Here is a 26,683-nt window from a genome sequence, read left to right on the forward strand (position 1 = left end):
CACCTTCCTCCTTGGCAAACCCTGGGGCACCTTAAATTCAGTACGGATGGCCAGATGGCAAGAGCTGTGATAAAGCCTGAGTCGGAATTAATAACCTTTACGAAATGTTCCTAAAGGGGTTCAGCTGGAGTTGACTGCTGTGGCCCTGTCTTAGGGGAAAGATTTTTCTCTTGACTGTGTTTTAGGTCCCCGGGAACTTGTACCTTTCCGAATCACAGCCCTGTGTACCTGATTGCCTACCACGTGTTAGTGGCAAAATAGCATCTTTAATATAAGGGGTCATCATTTTGTGTCCTTTTGCATTTAAAGAAGGGCTTTACGTCTCTCACCATCTTTTGAGTGCTTTATATGACACGATAACGACCGCTCGGCACTGTCCTGGGCTGTTTCCACCCGCTGGCCCTGGCCTAGACCTGTAGGTGCGGCACTGGGCCGGACGCATAAGGAAGACCGCTGCACAGGGAAGCAGGTACAGACCCTAGTGGAGAAGAGCGGCTCGCGGGCGAGGTAAAGTGAGGGAGGGTGTGGTTTTGGTTGGGGCAGGAGAGGGGAGAGCGTGCGTGCGTGTGTGTGCGTGCCACACGTGTGCACTGTGCAGAGATCTGGGAGAATCCCGCTCCAGGGGCTGCCGTGGGCCTGACACAGGCAGTGTCCGCATGTCCAGGTGCAGACAGCACGGAGGCCAGGCCAGCCGTGTCGGGAGTGGGAAGTAGCCGGGCTGCCTTGTGAGGTGGGAGGCTGGCGGGCTGGGTCCTGGAGGGCCCTGCAGGCCCAGCTCTAAGGACGGTGGGACGTGTGGCCAAGGGCAGGGGAGGGGTGGCTCGCCCATCCATCCTTTCCACGGGTATGTATCCAGCTGCTGCTTGCTCAGCGCGTGCGGGGCTTGAGGGAGCACAGGTCCTTGCGGCCTGCCCCCGGGGACGGGCCTGTGCCTCCGGGGACCGGGCTTGTGGGGTGGGGGCGGGGCAGAGCAGGGGGCAGAGTGCGGCGGCCGTGGGAGACTTGGGGGCCGTCCTGCGAGAGCTGCTGGCAGTGCCAGCTGGGGGTTCTGGATGCCCGTGATGCCTGGTGTCAGAGGAGCAGAGACACTGGTGCTTCTGGTGGAGATGGGGTGCCTGGGAGCCTGGGTGATGAGCGGTTCGGGTTCAGTGCTGGACGGGAAGTGTGCCCTGCATCCGGTCAGTGGGGCTGTGGGATGACAGGCGGGCTACCCGTGAAAACTGGGTGCGGTCGGCACCTCTGCGGGTTCAGGGCCGAGACCCTGGCCTTGGGCTGGGGACGGGCCCTGGGCCTGCAGCGCCTGCCAGCCGGGGATGGGGAAGCTGAGGCGGCAGCGAGGGTGGGGAGCTCGCCGCCTGGTTCCTGTGCCCCCCGTTACCAAGTCCAAGCTCGCTCTGCTCGCCACACCACAGGCTGGTGGCCGAGAGGTGAGGTACCAGGGCAAGGAATAACGACTTTATTCGGAAAGCCAGCGAACCGGGAAGACGATGGGCTCATACCCCAGAGATCCATCTTGCCTGTGTTAGAATTCAGGCTCCTTTTATACTACAAAGGAGGGAGTACAGTCGGACACTGCCTGGTTCCCATCGGCCTCCGGAGGGGAGGTGTTACTTCTTTGCTCCTGCCGTCATTCACAGGGGTCCTGCTCAGGATGCTTGCTGGGAGCCAGACAGGGGTGTTTTAGCTTAACGCTCATGGCCTGGGAGGCAGGGTTCCCAGAGGTGGGCCATTATGGATAATTTAAGCTCATAGGCCACAGCCCTTTAATGATCAACTTGTGATGGAAGACAGAGGGTTCTTCCCTGTTACACCAAGCGCCCAGGCTGGGGAGGCGAGGACCCAGGGCCGCCCGTGGGCCTCGCCCGCCTCCTGGGCCCTGCGTCTCCCGCCCCAGTTCCTGCCGTTGGTTGTGGAGGCGTCACCTCTGGGTCTTGTCAACCCCCCTCCCCCGACCCCCGTCTGCACGGAGGGAAAGGACACTCTGAGGCTGACGTCCTTTGTTTTAAAACTCAGTCTGGGACATAACCCTCCTAGAGTGCAAGAGTGGCAGAGGAGCGGCAGAGAAGAGAAGCAAAGCAGTGGGCATGCGGAGGCCGGGGGGAGGGCAGCAGAGGGGCTATCTCCTGTCTCCCCGCCCAGCCAGTCCTGTTCTAGGAGAGAGCAGGTGGGCAGCTAAAACTGCAGAAGCGGAGCAGTGTGTGAGAGTCGTGGGTTTGGAGGGCTGCCTCTAATCAGGGGAGACGGTGGGTGTGGAGGGGCTGGGGGGAAGCCCCGTGATCACAGCAGGGTGGCTGTCCTGTCCACAGGCCGGGACGTGGTGGCCTGGGGGGATGTCCAGCCTGTGCAGAGGGTGGCGCCAAGGTGACGCCGCACTCTGTGAATTTTGGAGAGAGTCCCTCCCCCCACCCCTCTGCCACTCTCGTCCTGTGAGAGGATGGCCAACTGAAGGCGCTGGACCCTCCTTTGAGAAGCCCCCTCCTCATAGACGTTCCATAAGTGCAGGGCCCTGCGTTGAGTAAGATGTGTCTGTTTTTTTTGTTTTGTTTTGTTTTATGGTACGCGGGCCTCTCACTGCTGCGGCCTATCCCACTGCAGAGCACAGGCTCTGGACGCACAGGCTCAGCGGCCATGGCTCACGGGCCCAGCCGCTCTGCGGCATGTGGGATCTTCCCGGACCAGGGCACGAACCCGTGTCCTCTGCATCGGCAGGCGGACTCTCAACCGCTGCGACACCAGGGAAGCCCAAGATGTGTCTGATTTTAGAGGTCGGGCTTCCAAGGTGGATGTGTCTCCGCCATCCTGCAGCATCTGACCCTGTCTTCAGTGGAAGCTTTTCTCTGAGATGGTGAAGGGTCGGTCCTGTCCACTGGGATCTGCGCCTTGGGACTCGAGTCAAGTGTCTGCCACCCCGGCACTGGCTGATAGGTCCAGGAGCGACCTTTGAGGAGCCCGAGGGAGGGAGGGGAGGGGAGGCGGGTCCTGTTGCCCAGCGATGACTCCAGTCAACACGTGTTCTTACGAGGACCACAGCAATGGCCTGGCTTTGTAATTGTCTTGTTTTTTATAGTAGTATTCCTGCATCATTAATGACTGTAATTTGCTCGATACTGCCAGTCAGAGAAGCAAAAGAACTTTCCAACACCCTAGCAGACCAATGATGGAAAACCTTTTTTCAGCTGTAGCATCTGGTGTTTCATGGTCATCTGTCTGTTTATTCCATGGTAACTTTTGAAGGAGTTGGGTAACTTTAATGAAAATTTCTGAAACTACTAAAGGGTCCCCAAATCTGCTTCAAATTCAGTGTTTGACTTCCTTTTCTGTTTTGGGATGAGATAGTGGTCTGTAGTTTAGAGGACCTCTGTGTCCCTTAGTTGAAGTAGAAGAGTATTTGGAAAAGAACATCCCTGGTTTCCAGTGAGGGAAGCGGGTCACGCGTGGCCCGCTTCTCCTGCGGACTCCCTTTCCCCCAGCACTGGCCCCTCCCTGTCCAGACTCACCTCCCAAGATCCTCTCTCTAACCCACATTGCAGGTGGTGGGGGGACAGCCCCAGTGCGTTAGAAAGCCTGGGTGGGGTCGCTGCTGGTCTTCTAGGAGCCAGCGAGGTTCTGTCCTTAAACCTCACAGACTGTGTGTCCAGCATTTCACAGGAACCACTCCTGGGGAAAAGGACACTAACAGCCTCAGGAGTGGCCCTGAGGTGCAGCTAATGTTGTGGAGCGTCGAGGCTGGGGCAGGTGGATACAGCCGGCATGAGCAGGAGACGGACTGGAGCTGGTCCCTGCGGGAGGGGCCTTCCTGGTCTCCTTTTCCTCTTAGGAAACCAGAGAACCTGGCTGATGCTGGGCACACAGTGAATGGGTGGGTGGATCGCACGCTGGACGGGCACCAGAGCACATGTCCACCTGTCCATCCCTCGGTCCGTGCACCCAGCAAGCACTGTCGAGCGCGTGCCATGTGCCGGGCAAGTCTCTCGTGTTGGGAGGACAGGCGTTACCTAGACACCCCGCCCACGTGGAGCTTCATTTCGTGGAAGCAGCTCTGTGTCTCTTCAGCAGGCCCAGTGCCTGGTGTCGGCAGCTTTGCTCTGGACTCAGACCTCTGGTCCGTCTGCTCCTCCCTGCTGCCGTGTCCTCGGCCGTGTCCTGGGCTGGCTACCCCTCTCTGGACTTTGGTTTCCTCTCTGCATGTGAGATGGGTGACCCGCCGTGGGGCTGCTGGGCACGCGGACGTGGTGCCTGTGCCCTGCGAGGGGCCCTGGGGGCCGCGAGGCGATGCAGGGCACCCCTGCCCTCCAGAGCACGCTGCCTTTTCTGTGCGCTGACGAACGGGCTTCCCACTCCGTGAGGTGAAAGTACATGACCCCTCAGAGGACACGCCTGGAAGCTTGACAGCCACGGCAGCTCCAGACCTGAGCTCCAGACTCTCACCCGGTGTTCCCACGTTCCCAGGACACCCCTGGCAGGAAGGCCTCCTGGACCACCCTCCTCCTGTGCGCCCATCCTGGGGTTTTTCTGAGGCCCAGCTCTGCCGTGGAGATGAGTGGAAACTGTGTCAGGTGAGGCGTTTTCAGGGTCACACGCAGGTGTGCCTGGTGACAGCAGTCATGACGTGCCCTCGAGGTTCGCCCGGAGCTTCTGGAGGGATGCAGCTGGGGTCCTCGAGAGGCCTATCTGCTCCCATGTGCAGCGGCTGACACTGGCCCTTGGCCGGGAACACTGAGCAGTGGCTGCAACGTCTGTGTGGCCTCTCGACGTGGCTGCTTGGCTTTCTGGCGCCGGGGCTCTGGGTTCAAGGGCGAGAGAGCTGAGAGCGGGTGCACCTCTCGGTCATTTTCAGTGGTGGTATGAAGTGTCTCTTGTATGTAACCAATTCTCCTTTGGTTATATTTTCAATGTTTTTCTCTTATAAACAAAGCTGTATTGAAAATCTGTACATACTCTTTTGTTCTTGTTTGAACTTTCCTTCTGGAAGCAGTGCTGGGTTGCTGGGTATTTTTCCACGGCCTTCACAGCTCCTTGGTCCCTCCATGGCTGAGTTGCAGGGGCTCCTGCCCTCCAGCCCCGCTGCACCCCCCGCCCCCTTTGCTGCCTCTCTCTCTCTCCTGCCGCCTGTGCTCCGCTGAATGTCCCTGCAGGTTGGCTGGGCCCTGCTCCCGTCTCATCCTGCTGCCGAGGCCGAGGGAAGCCACCACCTGAGTGTCACCTGCAGTACAGGGGACAGAGCTCCCGCCCAGAGGTGACAGGCATCGCTTTTACTCACCACTCGTGGTGGCTCCCCCAGCCATGAAGGATGCTGCAGGGAAGGAACCAGGTTCCCACGTGCAGCACTGACTGAAGATGCCACACGCGGAGGAGCGGGGGAAGGGGAAGCTGGGAAACCCAGGAGGAGGAGGGGAGGGGGAGGGGGACGGGGTGGAGGATGCGGTGGAGGACGGGGGGGTGGGGGCAGGCCGGGCAGGAAGGAGCTGTGGCGGATGACCCACGCTCGGGCACGGGGCGGCGAGGCGGAGGGAGAGCGAGGGCTGATGTGGGGCCGTGCAGACCCGTTGCCCGGGACCGTGTCGGCGGACTGGGGTCTGTCAGCTCCAGCCGTTTGTTTCCCTGTCGCGTTACCCCTCGTCCAGCAGCTGGGCTGTGGGGTGCCGGTCGGGTGCCAGGAGGGAACGTTATCGGGGGTCCACCGCGTACACACCCGCCACCCGCCCGCTTCCCAGCCCTCCCTTTCAGGAGCTTTCCAGCAAATGAAAATGGCACCGTTAGACCAACTTCAGCCGCCTGCGGGATTTGTAAAGATGTGAGCGCTTGGAGATTGTCCCGTGGAAAGTGCTGTAAATGTGTAAGGTGTTGTCAAGCCTCCCAAGCAGCTTTTGTGTGTGTGTGTGTTTCGTGGAAAGATCCAGAATTTCCAAATAGTGGCCAGTTCATTTAAAAAAGATTGATGATCAGGCAGACGTGTTTTAAATTGAGTCTTTTACTTTTGTGTTTCAGAATCCCCCGCTGCACTTCCTGCATTTTGAGCCATTTTAAGTAGAATAAAGAGAGGAAAGAGGAACATTTACAATAAGAAAAAGGAAAAAGGATTATCCTTCGTTCTCACTGCTAGTCGGCAGGGGTTGTTTCCTAAGAGCGCGTCCCTGAGATGGTTCCTTCTCTCTGCTCCGCACTTTACTGGGTGGGTGAGGGCTGCTGTGCTCAGTAGCCAGGCCACCAGGTCAGCCTGCTTGTTGGTGGGGAGGATCCGGCTTCTGGAGCTGGCTCCGGCCCACCACCCCGAGTGCGGTAATGGGCACCAGCTGGGCTCCCGCGCCTGTGGAGGGGCACACGCTTCAGTGGCCGTTCCCTGGGCAACGGCATCACGCAGCCAGCTGGCCCTGTCCCCAGCCCATCAGAGCGCACCCCTGCCGGGAGCCTGCGCCGCAGCCGCGACCCTCCGTAGGCTCTGACGGCAGAGCGTTTGCAGTCGGGGGTCAAGGTTAAACCCAAGGACCCCCTGTGCCGGCAGTTCTTAGGGCGCTGGCCCAGGCACACAGCCACAGCTTTGGGGCGCGCAGTCCCTGGAAGGAGCCGAGTCTGTACAAGTCGAGTTTCCGAGACGGGCAGACTCTGTGGTCTGAAGCTGGCCTGCTGGAGGGAGAGCCGGCGCCCCCTTAGAGGTGGGCAGGGAGAGGCCTCTGCGGGAGCAGCCTGGCCGAGCCGCAGGATCAGTGGTCAGGGAGGGGGGGCAGGGTCGGCGGTCAGGGAGGGGGGGGCCTGGCCGACCTGTTCTCTGCCGGGCGCCGGTGCGCGGTCTGTGGGCAGGGGCTGCAGGGCGAGAGGCAGGTGGCCTGGGCGCGTTCCTGTGGTCACTCAGAGGAGGCTGGTGGCGGTGGCCCCAGCGCCGCCCGCAGGGCCTGCTACAGAGACTGGGGGAGTCTGGACAGCACTGGGGCCACGGCTGTGAATGTCTCTGGTGGTCTCAGGAGTAATGGGGCGGGTGGTCCCAGCAGAGCCGGGAGGGCAGGGCTGTGCTGGAGCTCTGGGATGAGGGCCGTGAGTGGGAACCTGCACCTTTGTGCTCACGTGGTTCCGTTCAGGCTGGTGCAGGGGCCACACAGGGGCCTGAGGGAGGAACCAGAAGGCTGGCCTGGGTGTGAGGCCTTCCGGAGCTGGGTGGGCCGCCGGGGCTCTGGGCTTGGGGCTCTGGGCTGGGAGGCTGTGGAAAGGTCATTGCCAGGCGGAGACAGCAGGGCCCCAGGGGGACGAGGGTTCTGGCCCACTCGGGGTCGAGCTCTCTGGACACCCTGGCACCGTGCCACTCACGGGACCCCTTGCAGAAGCCTTCCTCCTGCAGTGCCCCCAGACCCCCGACTGGGCAGGCTGACAGGAGGGTGCCCGAGGGGCTGCGTGTTTGTCGCAGAGCGGGCTGTGACCGGCGCCTACGGAGCTGAGATGGGGGCACGGTAGTAACCCTTCCAGCTTCGTGGGCCGTGCGGACCCTTTCTCAGGCTCTTCCTGTCTCCCTTTTTGTTCCTTTTAAAATGCAAACCCATGCTCAGCTCGTGGGCTGTGCAGAAACAGGTGGTGGGCCCGACTGGGCCGGTGGGCATGGCGTGCACACCCCGGAGGAGGTTCCGGTGGGTTCAGGACCCGAGAGCAGGTGCGGCCGTGCCGGAGCCGGGAGCCGTTGTCTCTGCTGGCGATGGGGCCTGGCTGCTGGTGACCCTCCCAAGCTGCCTTGTGAGCAGAAACCCTCCATCGATACCCGAGTCTGGAGCCGAGGCTGCGTTGTCTTGCCTCCGTGACGGTAGCACACCGGAACCGTGGCTGCAGTTGGTGTCACCTGCCCGATGAGCTTTGTGATGATCCACTGCCACCGTCCTGGAATCTGCTGCCTCCTCGCAGGTGCCCTGTGGGTTTGGTGTGGACGGGAGCACGCTCAGTGTGCCAGCTCTTTCCCAAGGTCAGGGCCATCTGGGCTCTTGACGCCCGTGTGCGATGCTGCCTCTGGCTCCTGTTTTGATGGATGGGGACGTCTCACCACTGGCTCCGCTGCCCCTGGGGTGGGTACTGTGTGGGGGTCCTTCCCCCTGCCTTCTCCAGTACACCTTCAGGAGCTGGGCCCGCTGGCCCCGCTGGCCCTTCGCGGGGGGGCCTTGGCCGCCACCCCGTAGGTCTGACGGCTAGACGGGGGGTGTGCTGAGCCCGGGGGCTCCGTCAGCTCTCACGGGGCCCTCTCCTTGTGGCCCAGCTGTCCTGGAAAGCGCCTGGCTTCTTTGGGGGAAGGCTTTGAGGAAAACGTACAGTGTATTCTCGTGGCAGTGCTATCGGGTCTTTCCCCAGGGGGACCTGGGTTTCCCTAAAAGCGGGGGCCCTGGTCTGTGAACTGTCTCAGGAACCTAGTGAGAGGCTGTGACTCTTCACTGTGGGGACTCAGGGCAGGCTCCACCCAGACCCGAGTCTGCTGGTCACACAGGTCGGGGGCTCTTGAGGACCCGCCCAGATCTCCTCTCTCTTTTCTCCGAGGCCAGAGCCCCCAGGCTAGCGTGCTTCCTTCCTGGGCCCACCCCGTCTGTGGAGCTCACGGCCAGCCCCCCAGCCCATCCTGTCCCTGCGATGCATCTCCGGTACAGGGGCTCCTGCACTAGTGCTGGGGTGAGGCACCTCTCTCTCCTTTGTGCCTCACTGCAGGCTCCTTCCCGCGCCGGGCGGAGTAGTTCACGCAGGACGCTCTTCTCAAGCACCTAGAAGGCTGAGGTGGTTATAGGCGGGCTCACTGGCGGGCAGGCCGAGTCATGCCTGGTCGGGCGGTTGCTTGGTTGCTTGGTGGAGCGGATTCTGCCTCATTCACCCTGCTCAGCCTGTGTCAGACCAGAGCCGGCTGAAGTCTCTAAAGATAGCCTGGGATTCTGAGCTGCAGCACCTGTGGCAGCCCCTCCCCCCCAGCTGGGGTCAGACTGTGTCCCCAGCCAGGCACCGCTGGCCCTTTAGCCGAGCCGACCGGCGCGGTCGCTGAGGCTTACAGAGACTCTCATCTCCTCTGAGCCCCCTAAGCCCTGGACTCGACATCCCTGCAGCAGTCCGCACACTGCGTGGGCACACTTGCAGCCTCGAGTACGCCTTTTCCACTCGTTTGCCTGATTATCTTTTTATCTCACTAAGTGCCTTTAGCTCGTGTGTTACCTGTAAAAGATAGACTAGCATCAAATTGGCCTTTAGGGCACGGCTTGTATTTTCCCTTTCAGAGCGGTGGGCTGTTCTGGACACAGGAGGCTTCATCTTATTTCTGACTCTGGTGCTTATGAACCGTGTGAGCCAGGGGAGGGCAGTTAGGTTCTGGAGGCCTCGGTTTCCTCATCTGTAGGATGCAGAGGCATGGTGCGGAGTTCCCTTCCCTCGGATGTCCTGTGGTCTGAATCTGCTGTGTGAAGGCTGGGCTCGTTTGGCGGCAGGCCCTGCCCTCTGGGGGCTCCTGGGCACTGGAGCAGTAGTTCGGGCAGTTACATTGCAGGTCCTAACTTCAGGATAGCTTTGAAAACAGAGATAAAAGAAGAATGCCTCAGTGGTTATTACAGCATTTTCCTTCTAAAGATAGGGTTTTCCTTCTTAAAACCACCTTAGTTTCTTTGATAGCTGGTGGATGTGTGCTGAATGCTGTTGAGATTCATATAGATATGGAAATCCTTAGAGTTTCAGAGCCAATTTGCATGTCTCGATGGGTATACCTCCAGCGTTTCTCATTTAGTACTGTTTACCTTCCATTTCATCTGCCTCTGAGCATTTGGAGAGTTTCTGATAATGCCTACCGTATTCCTAAGACCAAAAGCACACACTCTGGTGCAGTGTGTTTTGCAGGTTTGCCCATTTCTAGGGTAGGTGACGTTGGCAGGCACCTCCCATGGGCACCGAACTCGGTAACTTTCTGGTCTTTCTCAGGATAACTTCTAGCGTGTACATTTCCCAGTGAGGGGCTTCGGACTCACCTTGTACCTTGCACTGATTGAATTCCTACTTTCTGCCAGGCGCTTGGGTCCCGATTCAGAACCGCCAGCCTCCGCCCGGTGTCTGGAGCAGATCCTCCACACTTCTCATCCGTCCTCAAGGCCCTTCCTGGTCTGGTCCTCAGAGGGCTTCAAACCTCATTTCTCCCAGCTTTAATTCACCTTTACCGTATCCTAAGTAGAACCATTGGCCATTCTCCATCCTCCGAGGTCCCTGGGCCCTTAATCCTGCTTCAGGACGCCTCTGTGTCCATTTCCACGTGCCCAAACCCTCCTTGGGGCTGAGGTCAAGTAGCTCCTGTTTCCAGCACCCTTTCCTTTGATCCTCCCCGCTCAGGGAAGGCGTCTCCTTCCTTTAGCACCTCACCTGGATCTCTCAAAACACTTGCCGATCTTGACCTTGTATTACTTAACCGTTTGATCGTGTTTTGCATCCTCGTGGGCAGCGTCTGTGTCGGACTCGGCTCTGTGCCTCCGAGTCTTCCAGTCCTTCTCTTCTGGGCTTCGGACCGGTTGGCCTCTGGCCTCGGGTGCACACAGAGAGGAGGGGCAGGGCGGCTCTCGCAGCTCTGTGTGTTGCCCCCCCCGCCCCGCTATCGTTTTCCCAGTCGCCCTGAGTGCAGCTGCTTTGTAGCCACTGCCCATAGTGGGCTATGCCTGCCCAAGCCCGCCCTTTTGTAAACCCGCTCAGGCTCTTTCTCCCCCTGCAGCCAATTGGCCATCGGCACAGGCGGGCGCTGGTGGGGGATGTGTGTTCTGTGGCCTGTGCCCTCTGGACCTGCCTGTCTCTGTGCCCTGGTGGGTACGACTAAGCTCTTGCAGGAGTGATGCTCTGTCAGTTGGTGCCCTGCGGTCCATCCATCAGGGCTCAGAAACACGGTCGGAGCAGTTTTTCAAAAGGCATGTGACTCGCTGGAAGCCTGGGGTCCCTCCGTGAAGCCGATGCTCTACCGTTTCTGCCACCATCTTCCACACCAGCAGGTCCCCCAAACGTGCATCCCAGCCCAACCTTGCTGAGAGCCCTCTGGCCCTTACCCCGTGTCCCCTTGTGGCTGGGCGGGCCCAGCGTTCCCAGGCGTAGAGGGTGGAGCGAGCAGGGCACCAGCGCAGCTCTGGAGAAACACACCCAGGTTCCTCCTCACAGAGGCGCAGGCGCTTCCCAGGCTTCTTTGTTCTCTGGGGCAGGAGAGAACGTTCGGGGGCAGTGTCCACAGGTCCTGTCCCTGAGGCCGAGGGAAGCTGTGAGCAGGTAGGGCTCCCCCGTCGCTGCGCTGATGGCCGTCTGCGCCGCCCGCCAGGGCCCACGGGCTTTCTGCAGAGGCCAGAGAGCAGATTAAACAGGGCCCTGGCGCTCCACGCCCTGGTCCTTAAAGTCGGTGCATGTCTCTGCCGCCCTTTGATGGGGTGGGAGGGCCCTTTCTGAGGCTTCCACACCCTGACCGCACAGGCCTCAGGACAGTGGGTGTTCTACCCACTGCCATGTCAGGCCCATGGAAATGACATATGTCCGGGTGGGTCTTCAGGCCCATTGGGTCTGCTGTGACCTGTCTTTGTCCATTTATTGCCTGGCCCCCAAATGTCCCCAGTCTAACAGGGGGACATGGGACGCTTTGGGTTCAGTGGACCTTGAACTGCCAGGGTGTGGCCCTGTGCCCGGCGTGTGATCACCAAGTAAGCAGCACGAGGTCCCTGGGTGAAGACTTGGGGAATCGTCTCAGTACACACCTGCCCTGGTGCTGCGGGGTTCTGACTGCTGGGCATCCGGCCTTATTTCTGACAGGGGGTCCCGTGTCTGAAACTGGCTCAGACCAGGCCTGGGTCAAGGAGCACGACTTTCAGTGGGGTTATGCCCCGCAGCCTCCTGTTCGCTCACTCTTGTTTCCTTCTACAGTTGTGTGGACTCCTGCCTGTGTGTGCGGGCAGCCAGGGCTGGGTCGGAGGGCCATCTGTTTCGCTCCTTGCAGCACCGTCTCCTGTTGTCTATCGGCCAGTTGGCCTTCCTTGGCTGGTAACCTGGCCTGTCGGTCATTAGGCTAATTACTGGCCCCTGGCTTCTGGCAGTTACATACATACCATCACCAGGCCACTGTTGCTTTGGGGCCAGGTTTAACTGCTGGAATCAGAGAGTGGCCACAAAGCCCGTTACCAACAGGCCACGCGTCGTGACAGCCTCTCCTGAGAGTGGAATTGCTGGTCACCTGGTATGTGGGTGTCCAACCGCCAAAGTGTTTGAACTATTTTACGCTCTTTCCAACAGTCCTCTGAGGGATCTGGTTGCTCCACATCTTTGCCAATACTTGGTGGTGGTGATCATTTTTACATTAAATTTTAGCTGTTCTGGCAGGTATGTAGTGTATCTCATTTTGGTTTTGTTTTGCATTTCTCCAGTTACTGTTGATGTTGAGCATCTTTTCTGGTGCTTGTTGACCGTTCATATGTTTTCTTTTGTGAAATGTCTGATTCAATCTTCTGCCCACTTTTAAAAACTGGGTTGTCTTATCATTAAGTTGTAGGAGTTCTTTATATATTCTGGATACAAGCCCTTTATCTGGATACAGACATATGTATTCTGAATATTTTCTCCAAGTTTTGCTTCATTTTTAAAGCAGTGTCTTTCCAAGAGCAGCAGTTTTTAATTTTGATGAAGTCCAATGTCTTTTGGTGAATAGAAGTTCTTAATTATAAAGTAGTCTGTTATCGGTCTTTTCCTTTGTGATTAGTGGTTTTTCTGCCCTGATTAAGAAATCTTTGCTTATTGAAGAGTTATGAGGATATTCTACTATATCGTCTAGAAAAGATCTGTATGATTTTGTCTTTCTCATTTTGAACTTCAGTCTGTCTGGAGGTAGTTTTTGGGTGTGTTGTGAGGTAGAATGCAGCTTGTTTTTTTCATGTGGAGATATTGATAAAATTGATCCAGCATCGTTTATTGAAAAGACTGTCCTTTGTCCACTCCAGTAAATGGCATTTGGTTGTAAATCAGGCGACCATCTGTGTAAGGTCTCTTTCTGGATTCCCTTTTCTTTCTCTGGGCTATTGATCTATCTGTGTATCAGCAGTAAATTAATATCAGGTTGTAAACCATCCAGTTTTGTTCTTCTGCATGACTGTCTTGGCCATCTGGGCGGTTCACGTTTCCATGTACGTTTTAGGACTTCAGAATCAGGTTGTTGATTTCTACCAAAAAAAGGAAAAAAAAAAGCCATCTAGAACTTTGGGGTTCAGGGGCTCTGTACAGTGGTGAAGTGTCCCATCCGTGAACATGGTATGCCCCTCCATTTACTGAGGCCTGTGCCTTCTCTCAGCAGTAGTCTTCATTTGGCACCTCTTTAGTTTGAGATATTATTGGATATTTCATTTTTTAATTCTATTGTTAATAGTTTTTCAAATTTTGTCTTTAAAATTTTTGTTGTTAATCTATAGATACCAATCGAATTTTATATATCACCCTTATGTCTAGCAATTTTGCTAAATTCCCTGTTTTATTTCTAATGTCTGTAAGTGTAATTCTCTTAAGTTTTCCATACATATAATCATTAGCAAGTAACAGTATTTTTATTTTTATTTTTTTAATAGTGTTTATTTATTTATTTTTACTTGTTGACAGTTTGCTTTATTTATTTATTTATGGCTGTGTTGTGTCTTCGTTTGTGTGCGAGGGCTTTCTCCAGTTGTGGCAAGCGGGGGCCACTCCTCATCGCGGTGCACAGGCCTCTCACTATCGCGGCCTCTCTTGTTGTGGAGCACAGGCTCCAGACGCGCAGGCTCAGTAATTGTGGCTCACGGGCCCAGTTGCTCTGTGGCATGTGGGATCTTCCCAGATCAGGGCTCGAACCTGTGTCCCCTGCATTGGCAGGCGGATTCTCAACCACTGCGCCACCAGGGAAGCCCCAGTATTTTTATTCTTTTCATGTTCTCATATCTTTATTTTTTTTCTTGCCATACCGAAGTAGTTGGGACCTCTGGTGTAACGTTAGCTACAGGTGGTAGCACAAAGCATTCTCGTCTCATTCCTCTTCTCAAGAGGAAAGTATTTAACTGTTCACCCCCCGGCAGTTATGTTTGCTGGGTGAGCAGGCAGCTACAGGAGGAGTTACTTTCCTGACACATGCACGGAATTCTCAGAAGAAGGAGCCGTTCAGTGGGAAATCTGCCACTAGTTGCTTCCCGCACACTAGTTGCTTCCCGCACACTAGTTGCTTCCTGCACAGTAGCTATTTTTGCTGTGTCATCTTCTGTCATGTTGTGCACTGCAGCCACAGTTCAGTTCTCATGTTATCAGTCCCATCACTTTTCAGATTAGAAATTTCTTTTTCTGTCATTTAGGGAGATTAGTATAATCTGTGCCTCTGCTGGGTGAATGTTTCGGGCATTTGCTTATTCTTTTCAGCTTATTAAAGTTGCCAACTCTCTCTTTAGTTAGTTCTCCTGTTTCAGGAGTTCCACTGCCAATCCCATGGGCTCTACAGCAAGACTGTGGAACTGAAAATCTCAGCAAAAAAATCAATTTCTCTTGTAGGCAGAAGCTGTCGTGAACTACTTTTTCATGGTTAAAGGTAGATGTGTTAACATTAAATTTATATGTAATATACATGATTCTTTTTTCTTTAAGCTGCAATTCCATACTCTCTCAGACCCAATGAAGTATGTGGACTGAGCACTGAGATTGGGATCAGAAAGCCTTGGTTGAAACCCTGATCCTTCTACTGATGATTTGATCATGGGTAATAATGGTATTACGATAATAGTACCTGGGGAGCCAGGCATTTTGCCCGTTGTCTTCACTGCTGTATTTCTTGCTTCATTAGTTGGTGTTTAGATTGGAGGACCATGTATCTAATAAGAAGTGGGACGTTTTTAAATGTACTCTAAGGTCCTTTGTTTTCTTTTTTCTTGGGGTATTCTTTCTTTTTCTACAATTCTTTCATATTCTTCACATGTTACCAATTGACGATTTAATGCTGAAGCCTGTTCATTGTTTTATTATCATTTATTAAAGACCATTTTTTAAAGGGGAAGGTGTTTCTCACATATGCCGTTTAGAACTAAATGGAAAGCAAATTTTGAAAGGGTTTACACTTAGGAATTTATGATTCGGTTTTTAACCACATAATGTTAAATCTGTTTCTTTTTGTTTTGTCTTTTCGTCTTATTTTGTGTCTTACTGAAAAATTGTTTTTTTTAAAAAAAAGAAAAGTTGTTTAGAGGGCAGAGACCTAGAGCCAGACAGGTTCCTGAAAAGAGGTGACCCGCGTGTCTTGTCTGTGCCCAGTGCCCCTGTCCACAAAGTGGCTGTGCGTCACCATCGGGCACCGGACTGCTCTCCACCAGGGCTTAGCCTGTGGCATCCGGCCCGCACTCATCCCCTCAGTGGACGGGGGCCTGCGCCACCACTCACACCGTTTAGCATGTACGTGTGAATGCACTGTGTGCAGGGCTCTCAGCCCCTGTGCAAGGTGCTCTCACAGAGCTTTCAGGGAAAATCCATTTAATGCCTCTCTTAGACCCCAGCTGCACCCGTGGTGATTATATCTTTAGCTGCGCCCCACCTTCATTTCACTCCCTTTTTTGAAGAGCTGTTGAGGAAGAACAGGAGGAAATCGATTTTGAGGAAATTAAATTTTCTTCTAAAGCAGGATGATGTGTTGGAACAGGGCAGGGGAGCAGGGTCTGGAGCCGCCCGCCTGGTCGGCGTTTCGAGGGCAGGGGTGCGGGCCCGGGGCTGCGTGTGTGGGCGCCGTCCGCAGGGCGGGCGGCCACGCTCTGCTCACGTCTCCCTTGTCCCTCAGCTACAGATGGCAAAGTCGTGACGTGCGCCGCGGTGTGGAGGATGCCAGCAGAGCTGGAGCCTGGCGGCCACGAGTCCCCGGAGGATGCAGCGAGCCCTGCACACGCCCTGGAGCTGCTCTGTCACCTGGGCCCCGCAGCCCACGGCAGCACCGCCTGGTAGGTTCCGCCCCTGCGTGCCCAGGCAGGCTTGGAGGCAGGCCCCCATCACAGAGACCTCTGCATAAATTGCTTGCTTCCGCTCTCTCTTTAGTGCCAGTTGTTTCCCAGATGAGAGAAATCTATGGACACCCTGCTGCACACGTACTGAGAAAAGCTGCGTCCAGATCCTTTTCTTCTAAAGTCAGTCTTGCCGGGTACCTGCCGGGAGGATGGCAGTCAGGTGCCGTCCAGCACTTAAGCGCTGCATTGCTTTTAACCTCATAGATACACCTTCACTCAGCAATCCTGTGCATAAATTAACTTATTTGTTACCTTGGGTTGAAGGCTTATGATGTCTTCTTCTGTGGACCAAGTGTGGACGCCCCGTGTGCAGGTCGTGCTGTGCCCACAGCCCTCTGAGGCTTCATCCTGCATTTATTTCCCCAAGTGTCCTGTGCAGTCTCAGGACGGAGGGACGCCACCAGCATCCCTCAGGGCTCCCAGGCCCCTGGCTGCCCGCGTGCTGCGATGGCCGGATTGCTGTGCCCCCTGCAGTAACGCACAGATACTCCTCACGACGCTCATGGCTCACGTGTCGAGTTGCCGAAGCCTTGGCAAACTCAGGGGGCCGTGCTTTCTAGAAGGGACCGTGGGAACGTACCCTTGTTATGGGTGTTGACGGTTACAACAGTAATTGTTTTGCTTAATACGGTCACACTCCCACGTGTGCGTACGTGTGCGTGCGTGTGCTTGTGCGTGCATGTGCGTGTGTGTGCAGGTACATGAGAAAGAGCCTCCGTGTAGTCACTTCTTAGTCACCCCTACCGATTAAACAAATTTAATCCAGCAGGTATTTATTAAGCACCTGCTGCACACGCCTGCCAGGCTCCAGGGGCCCAGGGTGACAGGTCAGGGGACCTGGCCTCGAGGAGTCACGATCTCTCGGGGAGGCGGTGGTGTAAACATCTAACCGAGACCCAGGGCAGGTGGGGACCACGCTGGAGTCATTCTGAACTGTGTGCTGTGGGCCCCCCGAGGAGAGAGTCCCTAATTTTTACTAGAGGAATTGATGACGGAGTCTCTGAGGAGGTGACGTTTGGAGCTGGGGCTTATACTGGTCCCCACGGTCAGCTGCGTTTGGAGGAGGGGAGGGCGGGGGGAGCAGAGCTGGGGGCCTGCGTGGCCAGGGCCCTGGGGGGCCTCCGTCTGTCGGTCTGTGTGTGGAGGTGGTTAGCAGGTGCCAGGTCGGGCTTGTTGCTTTTTCCCAGGAGGTCGGCCATCTGCACAGAAGGGGTTGTCCTGCCCCCTTGTTTGCCCCCTGCGCTGCAAACCACACAGCTGTTCGGAGCCCACATCTCAGGTGGCAGCCCTGCTTCCCCAGCAAACATTTGCACGTGTGTGTGTGAGTGCGAGAGTGTGTGCACATATGTGTGTGCATGTGTGCATGCACGTGTGTCTGTTCCAGGAGCTACCCTGGCACTGGGGAATGGGTGAGTGAGACAGTGCAGACCCGCAGTCATTTCGGGCGAAGCCGGCATATACAGGCGGCGTACATGCCTTTGGCGAGTGCAGAGAGGGGTGAGCGCCGGGAAGGGACCTGCCCCTGTGGACGAGGGGATGAGGGAACGAGGGGCTAAGGGAGGGGCCGTCGTCCGCTCCCCGCTCCCCACCTGGACCCAAATGCTCCATCAGAGCTGCCGTCGTGGGGGAGCAGGCCGTGCCCGCCCATGGGCATCATTGGGAGGTGGATGTAGCGCGCCTGGACTCTCACCTGTGAAGGGAGCATGCTAGGAGATGAGTGTCGGTGTTTAGACCCGTCCTCCTCGGAGTCTCCTCGGAATGCCATTACTCCCGATTTGCTGCTCTTGTTCAAAGTGCTTGAAGTCTCTTTTGTCATCCATTGCATCGCTCTGTGTCTTTGACCTTTTCACCTGTGGCTGCAGGTGCGGTTGTAGCAACAGCTCAGAGAGACCCTGCGTGGCCGCCCGTCTCCCCCAGCAGGGACCATGCACCACTGCCATCGAGGCAGCCCACAGCCCCACGCAGGTTCATGTGTTCCGCACCCCCGCCTGTGTGTGCGCTGAGTTCCCTGCATGTCATCACGCGTGTCAGTCTGTGTAGTCACCACCATGGTTGGGGCACAGAAACAGGATCTCTCGGGCCGCCTTGTTGCGGCCACCGCCGCCCCCCCACGCCCCGCCCTTCATCCCTGGCCGCTGCGAGCCCGCGACACCCGGTGCGCCGTCACCGGGAGAGCATTTTGCACTTGGAGTCACGCCATGTGCATCTGATGGCGGCTTTTGCTCATCGTGCCTCCTTCCTTCTTACTCTGAGTAGGACTCCGGGTGGGGTGGACACAGTTCGTGTAAGTGTTCCCCTGTGGAGCATCTGGGTCCCCGGCTTCGGGCTGTTGTGTGTAGAGAGCCTCTGAACAGTACCCTGCGCACCTGGGTCTCCACTCTCCTGGCCAGGTACCTGGGGGCAGCCGCTGGGCCGTGCGGCGCAGTGTTTAGTTTGGTGGAAACGACTGCGCTCTGCTCCAGAGGGGTCGTGCCAGCCGTGTGTGCGGGTCCAGTCTCGGCATCCTCCTCAGCATGTGGGGTTGTCGTGCACGTTCTCTTAAGTATCCTCGGTGGTATCAAAGTTTCATTATTAGGTGGGGAATATGAGTTTTGGAAATTTATGTCTGGTGGATCCGTGGAGGTGAAGGACACTGTGGTCAGACATGAGGCAGTCGGTGTTCTGTGTTCACTTGCTTGCTTTCCTTTTGGCTTGTTATTTGTGCTGAGAGCAGTTCCAGGAGAGGGGCTCCCAGATGCTCTGACCATCGGCCACTGCTGGCCAGAAGGGAGTGTCCAGGAACGCCACACAGTCCCAGTGCCCTGGAGTCGTGGCTGCGCTGACAGGCAGAGGCGTGGGGCTCCTGTCCTCAGGGCCCCTCAGCCTCTCCTGTTCTGGAGCGGCGGGGCATGGGGTAGATGGCTCCCACATCTGCATCGCCGCAAGCAGGGTCAGCTAGTGCACGGTGGGTCTCTTGTGCTCACCTTCCCCGAGGTGGCCGTAGGGTCACTGGAAAGTCACCTGTTTCTGTAGATCAGGTCTCCATTCCTGAAAAGGAGGTGAGACATTTCTCGTTGTGCTGATGGCAGGGTCTCTGGAATGTGGTACTTTGCGTGGCTGTAAATAAGGCAGTGAAGGGGCTGGTGTAACGTACCCCCCAGACCCTTCCAGGCCTGACTCCCCAGTTTCGCCCTGTGGGGACACAGGTCCCGACTTGACCTGGAGGGGCCGCCCCGTGACCTGCAGCACTCAGCTCCTCCGGGCTGAGTGTCCCCTCCTCAGAGAGGCCCTTCCTAACCATTTTCTCCGAAATGATCACTGCTCCAGCCCCACTCACGCCTTTCTGTCATTTTACCCAGTCCTATCTCGTCATAGCAGTCACCACCTCCTGGCCCTCCCCTCTGTGCACGTACTCCTGCGTCTTTCTCTGTAGCCTGAGCTTCCTCCGGGCAGGGGCCTGTCAGGATGCAGGCTGCGTCCTGTAGCCTGCATCAGCACCAAGGACAGTGCCTGGCACACGGAGCGCTCCCCCCCTGGTGCTGAGTGCGAAAGGGAGCGAATTGGGGCCGCAGAAACGATGCCGAGTCATGACTGTGACCCTGTAAAGTGGGGACCGCTGTAGGCCAGAGAGAGGAGGAGATTGCGTCCAGGGTCCCTCGCTCCTCGGGGGAGTGACTGGGCCTCCCAGCTGGGCAGTCTGGCTGCAGGAGCGCACCTGCAGAACGCGGATTGGGAACCGCCTGTGGCCGTCATTCTGTGGTTTGTAAGTGGTGTCAGGCGCTGGGAGTGTAGACACATCTTCATCAGAATAAGTTTGGGGAGTGTTCACGCATATTCCTGCTGGTCCTTTCTGGATGATCAGTGTAAACGAATTCTGCTCTCGAGGGGACCCCCTCATTTTGCCGATACTAGAGTCATCATCTTTTCCGGCATGCTTTTCCTCTCCCTCCTGGTTCGCTCCTGCAGTCAGCGTGGTGATTGTGGAAGAAACGGTGGGCCTGGCGTCCGTGGCCCTGGGCTCTGCCTGCAGATCTGTAGCTAATTCACGGCATCCCTTTGGCGAGTCAGGTCAGTTTGGGCCTCATTCCCTCGTGTGTAGAATGGGTTGAATTCAGGAGTCTCTGATGTTCTTACCAGCTCTAAATTCACTGGATGCAGTGAGCTCTCTTTCACACCTGCTCAGTGCCGCGTGCCTTTCCCTGAATCTAGTCATAACTCACGACCCTCTTTCCACTCTGCCTGTCACACTGAGGTGAGGGGCACTGGCTGCTCTGCTGCTCAACAGACACACGGCCGTGACCACGCCACTCACGTGGGGTCCTCCTGGGTGAAGTCAGTGCAGCTGGTGGCGGGCTGCCTGCAGGGCTTGGACTGAGCCATGAGGATGCTTTTACCGAACTGTGGTCTTCTCACCACTTTCAGGGTATCTCGTCCCGTCATACTCCAGGTTATGTATATTAGCTGCCTTAAATCCTTTTGGAAGGATATGGGATGTAGATAAGTAAAATTAATACAATTTTACCTTGTTATGTTAAAGACACTGAGGTGAGAGTTCGTCCTAGTGTCACACGTGTAGTTGACACTCTTTCCCTTTTCGGGGGTAGGTGAGGAGGGGCTGCTGACAGCTCCCCCTTTGTGTGCTGTGTGCTCGTTCTTCTCTGGAGTTAGGGGTCTCCCAGGGTCAGTGCTGACACTGACGGGGGATGCGTTTTATCAGCACGTGCGGTGTCTACCTGGGCACTGAGCTGGGCACGTGGGGGGCTGCAGACCCACCGAACTCTCTAGGGCCTCCTGGCACTACACCCCTGTCTCCTGTGTACACCGGCGCCTTTTGGAGCCCCGATGAAGGCGAGGTGTTTGGGAACACGGCAGGTAAGAGCAGGAAGGAGGTGATGGTTCTCTGGCTCTGGCTCCCTCTGAGGTAGGGGCTGTATCACCGTCGAGATCGGCCCGAGGGCTGATGAGCCACCGCAGGGTGATTTTGTGGCTCTCTGTCTCCTGACGGTGAAGAGGCTCCAGCTGCTGAGGAGTTACGCACCTTGACTGTGGATTAATGCGTCCTGCTGGAGAGTGGAAGCAAAGTCAAGATAATGGAAACACGCACCACTTCCCAAGTGGTGCGTCGGGAGCAGTCATACAGATTGCAGTGTTTCATGGCCGGTGAGAGTCTCCTTAAGGGAGAAACCACTAAAATCGGAAACCAGCAGCTTTGGGGGATGGAAGCGAAATTAGTGGCGGTCAGCGGCAGCCCCTGCTCACACACCCTGCCCCCCCCAGATTGTGGAGGGGCCGCGACGGGCTGGGTTAGCCTCACTACGGGGGACGTGCCGGGTCTTTCTCTGATGTCCTTGCAGATGCCTGTGGCACTTGCACAGTGACCGCTGACCTCTGCTTTCTGGGGAGAAGATACCTCTGCAGTGCAGATGGAGGTAAATATCACACTGGAATGCCAGGCCGGCTGAGAGGGTCAGGAATTCCTGGGAAGTGGGTGTGCATGTTACTGTTCTTATTAGAAGAAGGAAAAAGGGCCGTAAGCTTTGGTGTTGAGCTTAGAGAGGAAAGAGAAGAAAAGAAACTTGTGCAGGTCTCCAAATACTTGAGGTGGTTTGGCCAGAAGAAAGGATTTGGCCTCCTCTCTGATTTTGTGTTTCTTCTTTTCACTTCAGTGTATAGAACAGTGTAAGTTGACTTGGGTGAATGTTACAAAGAGTAAATTCAAAGTTATCCTTAATATCTTTTCAAAGTTGTCTCTGAGGATACATAAAAAAAGATGTTTGAAATTTTCAGAGATCCTACGGTATGATTCTGCTGCCAGTGATGGTGGAGAGGTCTCTGTGATTATGACAGTGTCATCACAGAAGAGTTATCAGATTTTATAAGGTCCAGGTTTGTGCTTTCTGGTTTCGTCCAACCTAGATGTACTTAGGTGTAAGGTTTTTAAACTGGAGCCCTGAAGTTGCTTCCCTGGTTACTGGCTCACCGCTAAAGTGGTCCGCTAGCTTTAAGAGAAGCCTGGAATGAGGCCTCGCATCCCTTATGTTGTAGGAAAAGCACAGCCTGTGGTTTTACAGGACAATATAAAGATGTCTTCCTCTTTCACTTCGGCTAAAGTCTCATTTGTCAAATGGGGATGGTCGTCAGAGCCACCCTGGCGCCTTGTGAGGGTCATTGAAGCTAAGTATTAGGAAGCGGGTGATGAGGAAAAAATAGTAAAATGCACTGTACAGATACAGCTTATCTAGGAAGAGTCAAAATACGAAAATCTGAACGTATGGTGCAGAGTATAAATAATTATTTATATTACAGGATAAACTCATATTCTTTCTGAGATCGTAGTTCAAGTTTCCATTAAATACTAGGGTTCAAAGTGTGTTTCAGTTGGTTCTCTCATGAACCCAAAGGGTCTTTCCCAGAACATGCTGGGCAGACATATACCATTGTATCCAGTGGGATAGTTTAGGAGAATGCATTTTTTGACGTTCTGTTTGTGATTATTTAAACTTGAGGTTTAAATAATTAAAAAATGTGAACCCGAAGGACCACTAACTCTGCCTGGAGAATTTTAAACTGTAGTCGATTTTTCTTCTGCTGTTTGAGAAACGGGGTGTGGGAGGAGGGGGAGAGCAGGGACAGCCAGGGCTGCTGCTTGGGGTTCGGGAGGTGTTTCACGTCAAAATGTGTCATGGCTCCGAGCCAGCCCTGAACTTGCTGGTGAGACCCAGGAGCAGAAGGCTTGAGCTTCCTGGGCGTGCCGCTAAGCCACACGGCGCCCACCCTGCCCTGCACTTGCCCTCTTCTCCCTGCCTTGGGTGGAGTCTGCAGTGAGCGGCCGCAGCGGGCCTGTGTGAACTTGGACTTCAGGGCTGGTGAGAGTCAGCCGTTCCAGGGTTGAGGGCCCTGCACTGCCCCCTGGCTCTGCCCCTCAGCCCTCTTTGGGGCAGAAGGACAGGACAGGAGCCTCGCCCCAGGAGGGCCAGTGCAGCTGTGTGCATCCGCCCTGCGTTGTGATAGGCTCTGGGCCTCGGAGGCTTCTGAGGAGTGCAGGTCCTTTTGCCCACACACTGTCCATGGCTGGATTCTTAGTGGGAGGGCGTGTTTCTGTTGAGCCATGCACATGGCTGATGTAAGTGTGTGTGTGCAGGTGAGCAGTGTCAGAAGAAACACAGACTTTGGATAACTAAGTCACCCAGCGCCCAAAGTTCCGCAGTCGTGTGTTGTCAGAAAGGGGTACCCGGCAGTGCATAAGCATGATTCTTTCACTACAAGCATCCGTGTGTCTCGGCCACAGGAAGCCTTGCATCCACAGACTCGATCCAAGCGGGCTTCCTGACTTAATGGTGTAACTCTTAAAGTGACCTTCTTTTTAATCCTTGTAGCATTTATGAAAAGCTATCTTGTGTTCTGCTGTAATTTTTTTGACTTTTGAGCAGGAAGAAATTAACCAGATTGCCACATCTGTGTATTTTAGGAGAGAGATGTATAAACTGGGGAAATAATGTTTTACATTCTTTTTGTAAAGGGTTTTCAAAATTTGACTGGTAACCACTGATAGAATCACCAATGACTTAATAGATTCGCTTCTGCCTTGGGGTTTTCCCTTTTTCAGTAAAGTAGTGACTGTGGGTTTCGGAATGCCCCGGGAACTAGCGGTCTTGGCCCAGCCCCTCGTGTACTGGCTCTTTGGTTTCCGCAGCACATGCAGCCGTCTCCTGCCTGTCGTGTCGGGGTGGTTTCTGTCCTCCTGGCAGTTATGCTGCCCTGACGGCCCCACTTCCCACCCGAAGAGGCTGCAGGGAATAGGTAGGATATGTCAGTTACGTGAATTAAAATTAATTTTATATTGAGGTTGTTCTAAGAGTTTCTCAGTGTCCTTTGAGTGTCCTCACCCCAGGTGCCAAAATCCAGAGTGTGAATCATTCATTGTGGAGTCACTTACCTGAAGAAGAGAAGTGTGTGTTTTGTTTGATCAGCATGAAACCTGCCAGATGAGAACCATTGTTCCTGCCATTAGGTCCTTGTTAACTGCCTCAGAGAAGTTTAGATTTGTTTTTAATTTGGGTTTATTTGCAGAAATGGCCCATTTCTTGTGTTTTTCTCTCAGTGATTACGAAGGGATATAGAGTACGTATATTAGGTGTATGCCACTTTGTTCAGGACTTGTTAATATAATTTTATGTCCACTCACATTCACGGGTAGAGTGTGATGAAGCAGAAACGTGGATGATTTTTATGAACAAAGAAATAAACTTAGTTTGGAGTAGCAAGTATGGCAGAAATTCTGGGTTATTTTCTTATGTTTCTAGCCCTAGTTTCATGGTGATGAGCCGTGACGCAATAGAATTTCCTTTTCGTTTTTGCACTTTGCATACTCCACTGTTCCAAACACTCGTGGTCATAGGGGTTGCTCCCTGTACACTCACCACACTTACTTTCGGATGTGTCGCCCTGGGTAGACAATAAATAGCAGCTTTGCTCAGCAGTTAGGTCCCATGTGATACATGGCGTCTCATTTGGCGACAGTGCTATGTGCACCTTGGGGACCCTCTTCCTTAGGAGGGATCCCGATCCCGTGGCTGTGTTGACTGTCCTGGGTTGATCCCACCCGGAGGAGAACACACAGAATTGGTTTGTTGCAGCTTCCACGGGAGCAGAACTTACAGGACAAAAGGCAAATATATGAAAGGAATGAGATGAGAGAAACTAGGAGCTGGGAAGCCAGGGTGAGGCTGACAAGGCGGGAGGCGAGGGTCTGGGCGCATCTGGCCGGTGGTAATCTTGCGGGACTGTCCACATCAGGGACTGCCCACCGATCGGGACCCACCATCACCCTGCTCGGTGGCCTGGAAAGTGCACTTAGTTCTGCGGGTTGGTCCTCAGTCCTGCTCATGCTTGATGCATCGTTCAGTCACCCCCCTCTTAGTGTACGTGTGGGGTTTTGTCTGTTTCTTCTTAGCATTCCTAATAGTGAGCTGCCCAAACTCACCCCTAACATTGGGGTTGACAGACGCACGTCCCGATCAGAGCCTCCACCAGACGTGCCGGGTGCTGGGCCCCTTCTCGTGTTTTTAGAGCACCTCTCCGGGCTCTGTGGTGGGAGCTGGTGGTGCGGCAGCAGTGAGACTCTGGAGCGTGTCCCATACCTGGAAGCGGTGTGTTTACCTCTCCTTCCATGCTCTCCCCGAATCCTCACACCTGGTTTAGACGGATCCCAGGAGAGAAAATCCATGGGCTTTCTCACCATCCCGGGATGGTTGGTGGCTTTCTGCTTAATCTAGTCTTTTTCAAGGGCAGTTAACAAACTGTTAGTGACATAACTCATATAAGTTTTCTGAAGTACCTCTTTTTTCCTCTCCTTTTCTACTTTGGGCATCTCTGGTCATCCAAGTAAATATGGCAAGGTTAACACCTGTAGCAGGGAATAGGCAGACATGCACCCTTTCCTTTCAACTGCACGTGAGTCAGAGATTACCCACTTAAATCCCCTCAGAAGTAAATGGCCGATGTTCAGAGGCATCCCTTAATTCCTGGAGACTCTTCCGTGTGGATCTGCCTTCCTCAGGACACAGGGGCCGAGCATGAATGGCCCAGCTCAGGGGCAGATGTTGCATTAGTTCCCAAAAGGCCTTAACTCCAGCTTGCCCAGTGCTCTTGTGTGTGTGTGTGTGTGTGTGTGTGTGTGTCTGTGCCTGCATGTATGTGCATGTGTTGTGCGTGCGCATGTCTGTGACTCAGAACGAGTGAGATGAGCTTTGGAACAGACTTGGGCATCTTTCTCACTCATCCCCCCTTCCCCTTTGTCCGCTTATTTTGAAGCTTGGATCCGAGTCCCGGCTCTGGGGTTTACCTGGTCTCTGCCTCACTGCAGCCAGGGCTCCGTGGGGAGCAGCTCGGGTGCCTGGAGCACAGCTGCCTGGGGGCTGGAGGGGGGCTGACACTTGCCCGGCAGTGCAGGGACCTACACCGTCCCTGAGGGGAGCCAAAGTTCGGGCTAAGATGCTGAGAGACAAAGAGAATGAGAATATGGGGAAGGCTTCCCATTTCGTGTATTAACCTTGACACAGTGCCAAGCAGAAGCCCTTGGTGCAGGGCCTGGGCACTGGGCTCTTGAGCCTAGTCACTGGTTCCTGGGTCGGTAACTCCAGACCCTGGAAGGTTCTCAGACCCCGAGGGGGATCAGGATGCCTGGCTCACTTTTGGGTAAAGACCACCAGAGGAAAGCCTGGGTGCTGCAGAGAGTGGGGTTGGTGATTCAGGACCCCAGCTGCTGGGAGTGAAGAGCAGACAGTGAAACACCATTAAGTTTGGGCACCTTTCAGAGCAGGTGAAGAGCGGAGTTTCTGAACACTCTCGCTCGAGGATTTTTTTCCCTTAAAATAAATCTCCATGCATGTAAGGGTGATAATTTTAATGTTCAAGGCAAATTTCAAAGTAAGCTTTATGGTTTTTCGAAGGGAAGCTGTTACATTTGGGGTGGACAGTCTTTGCTGTGGAAGGCTGTTGGCATATTAGGGGACATCCAGCAGCCCTGGCCCTCCCAGTCATCATGAAAACCCAAAAGTGCCCCCCCCAAATACCCCTGGAGGGCAGTGCGGTCCTCAATTTAAGAGGCGCAGCTCTAACTGCATCTGATAATATATATCTAGGACTTATCCAACACCTGCTGTGTGCAGGCACTGTTCTAAATATCACCCTGATCTTCACAAACCAGTACTGTTGAC

The 26,683-nt window shown here is 55.0% G+C and overlaps 1 protein-coding gene across 5 annotated transcripts in view; it reads left to right on the plus strand.

Annotated features, from left to right (window-relative positions):
- Positions 1-26,683, plus strand: part of EIPR1 (EARP complex and GARP complex interacting protein 1) — an 88,209-nt gene that overhangs the window by 36,802 nt on the left and 24,724 nt on the right. For all 5 annotated transcript variants that reach the window (XM_033437512.1, XM_004274918.3, XM_033437515.1 and 2 more), the window contains one exon: positions 15,767-15,923. In XM_033437512.1, coding sequence (XP_033293403.1) covers positions 15,767-15,923 — 157 coding nt within the window. The remainder of the gene's footprint in view (positions 1-15,766; positions 15,924-26,683) is intronic.

This window comes from Orcinus orca, chromosome 13 (assembly GCF_937001465.1).
Source record: "Orcinus orca chromosome 13, mOrcOrc1.1, whole genome shotgun sequence".
Lineage (NCBI taxonomy): Eukaryota > Metazoa > Chordata > Mammalia > Artiodactyla > Delphinidae > Orcinus > Orcinus orca.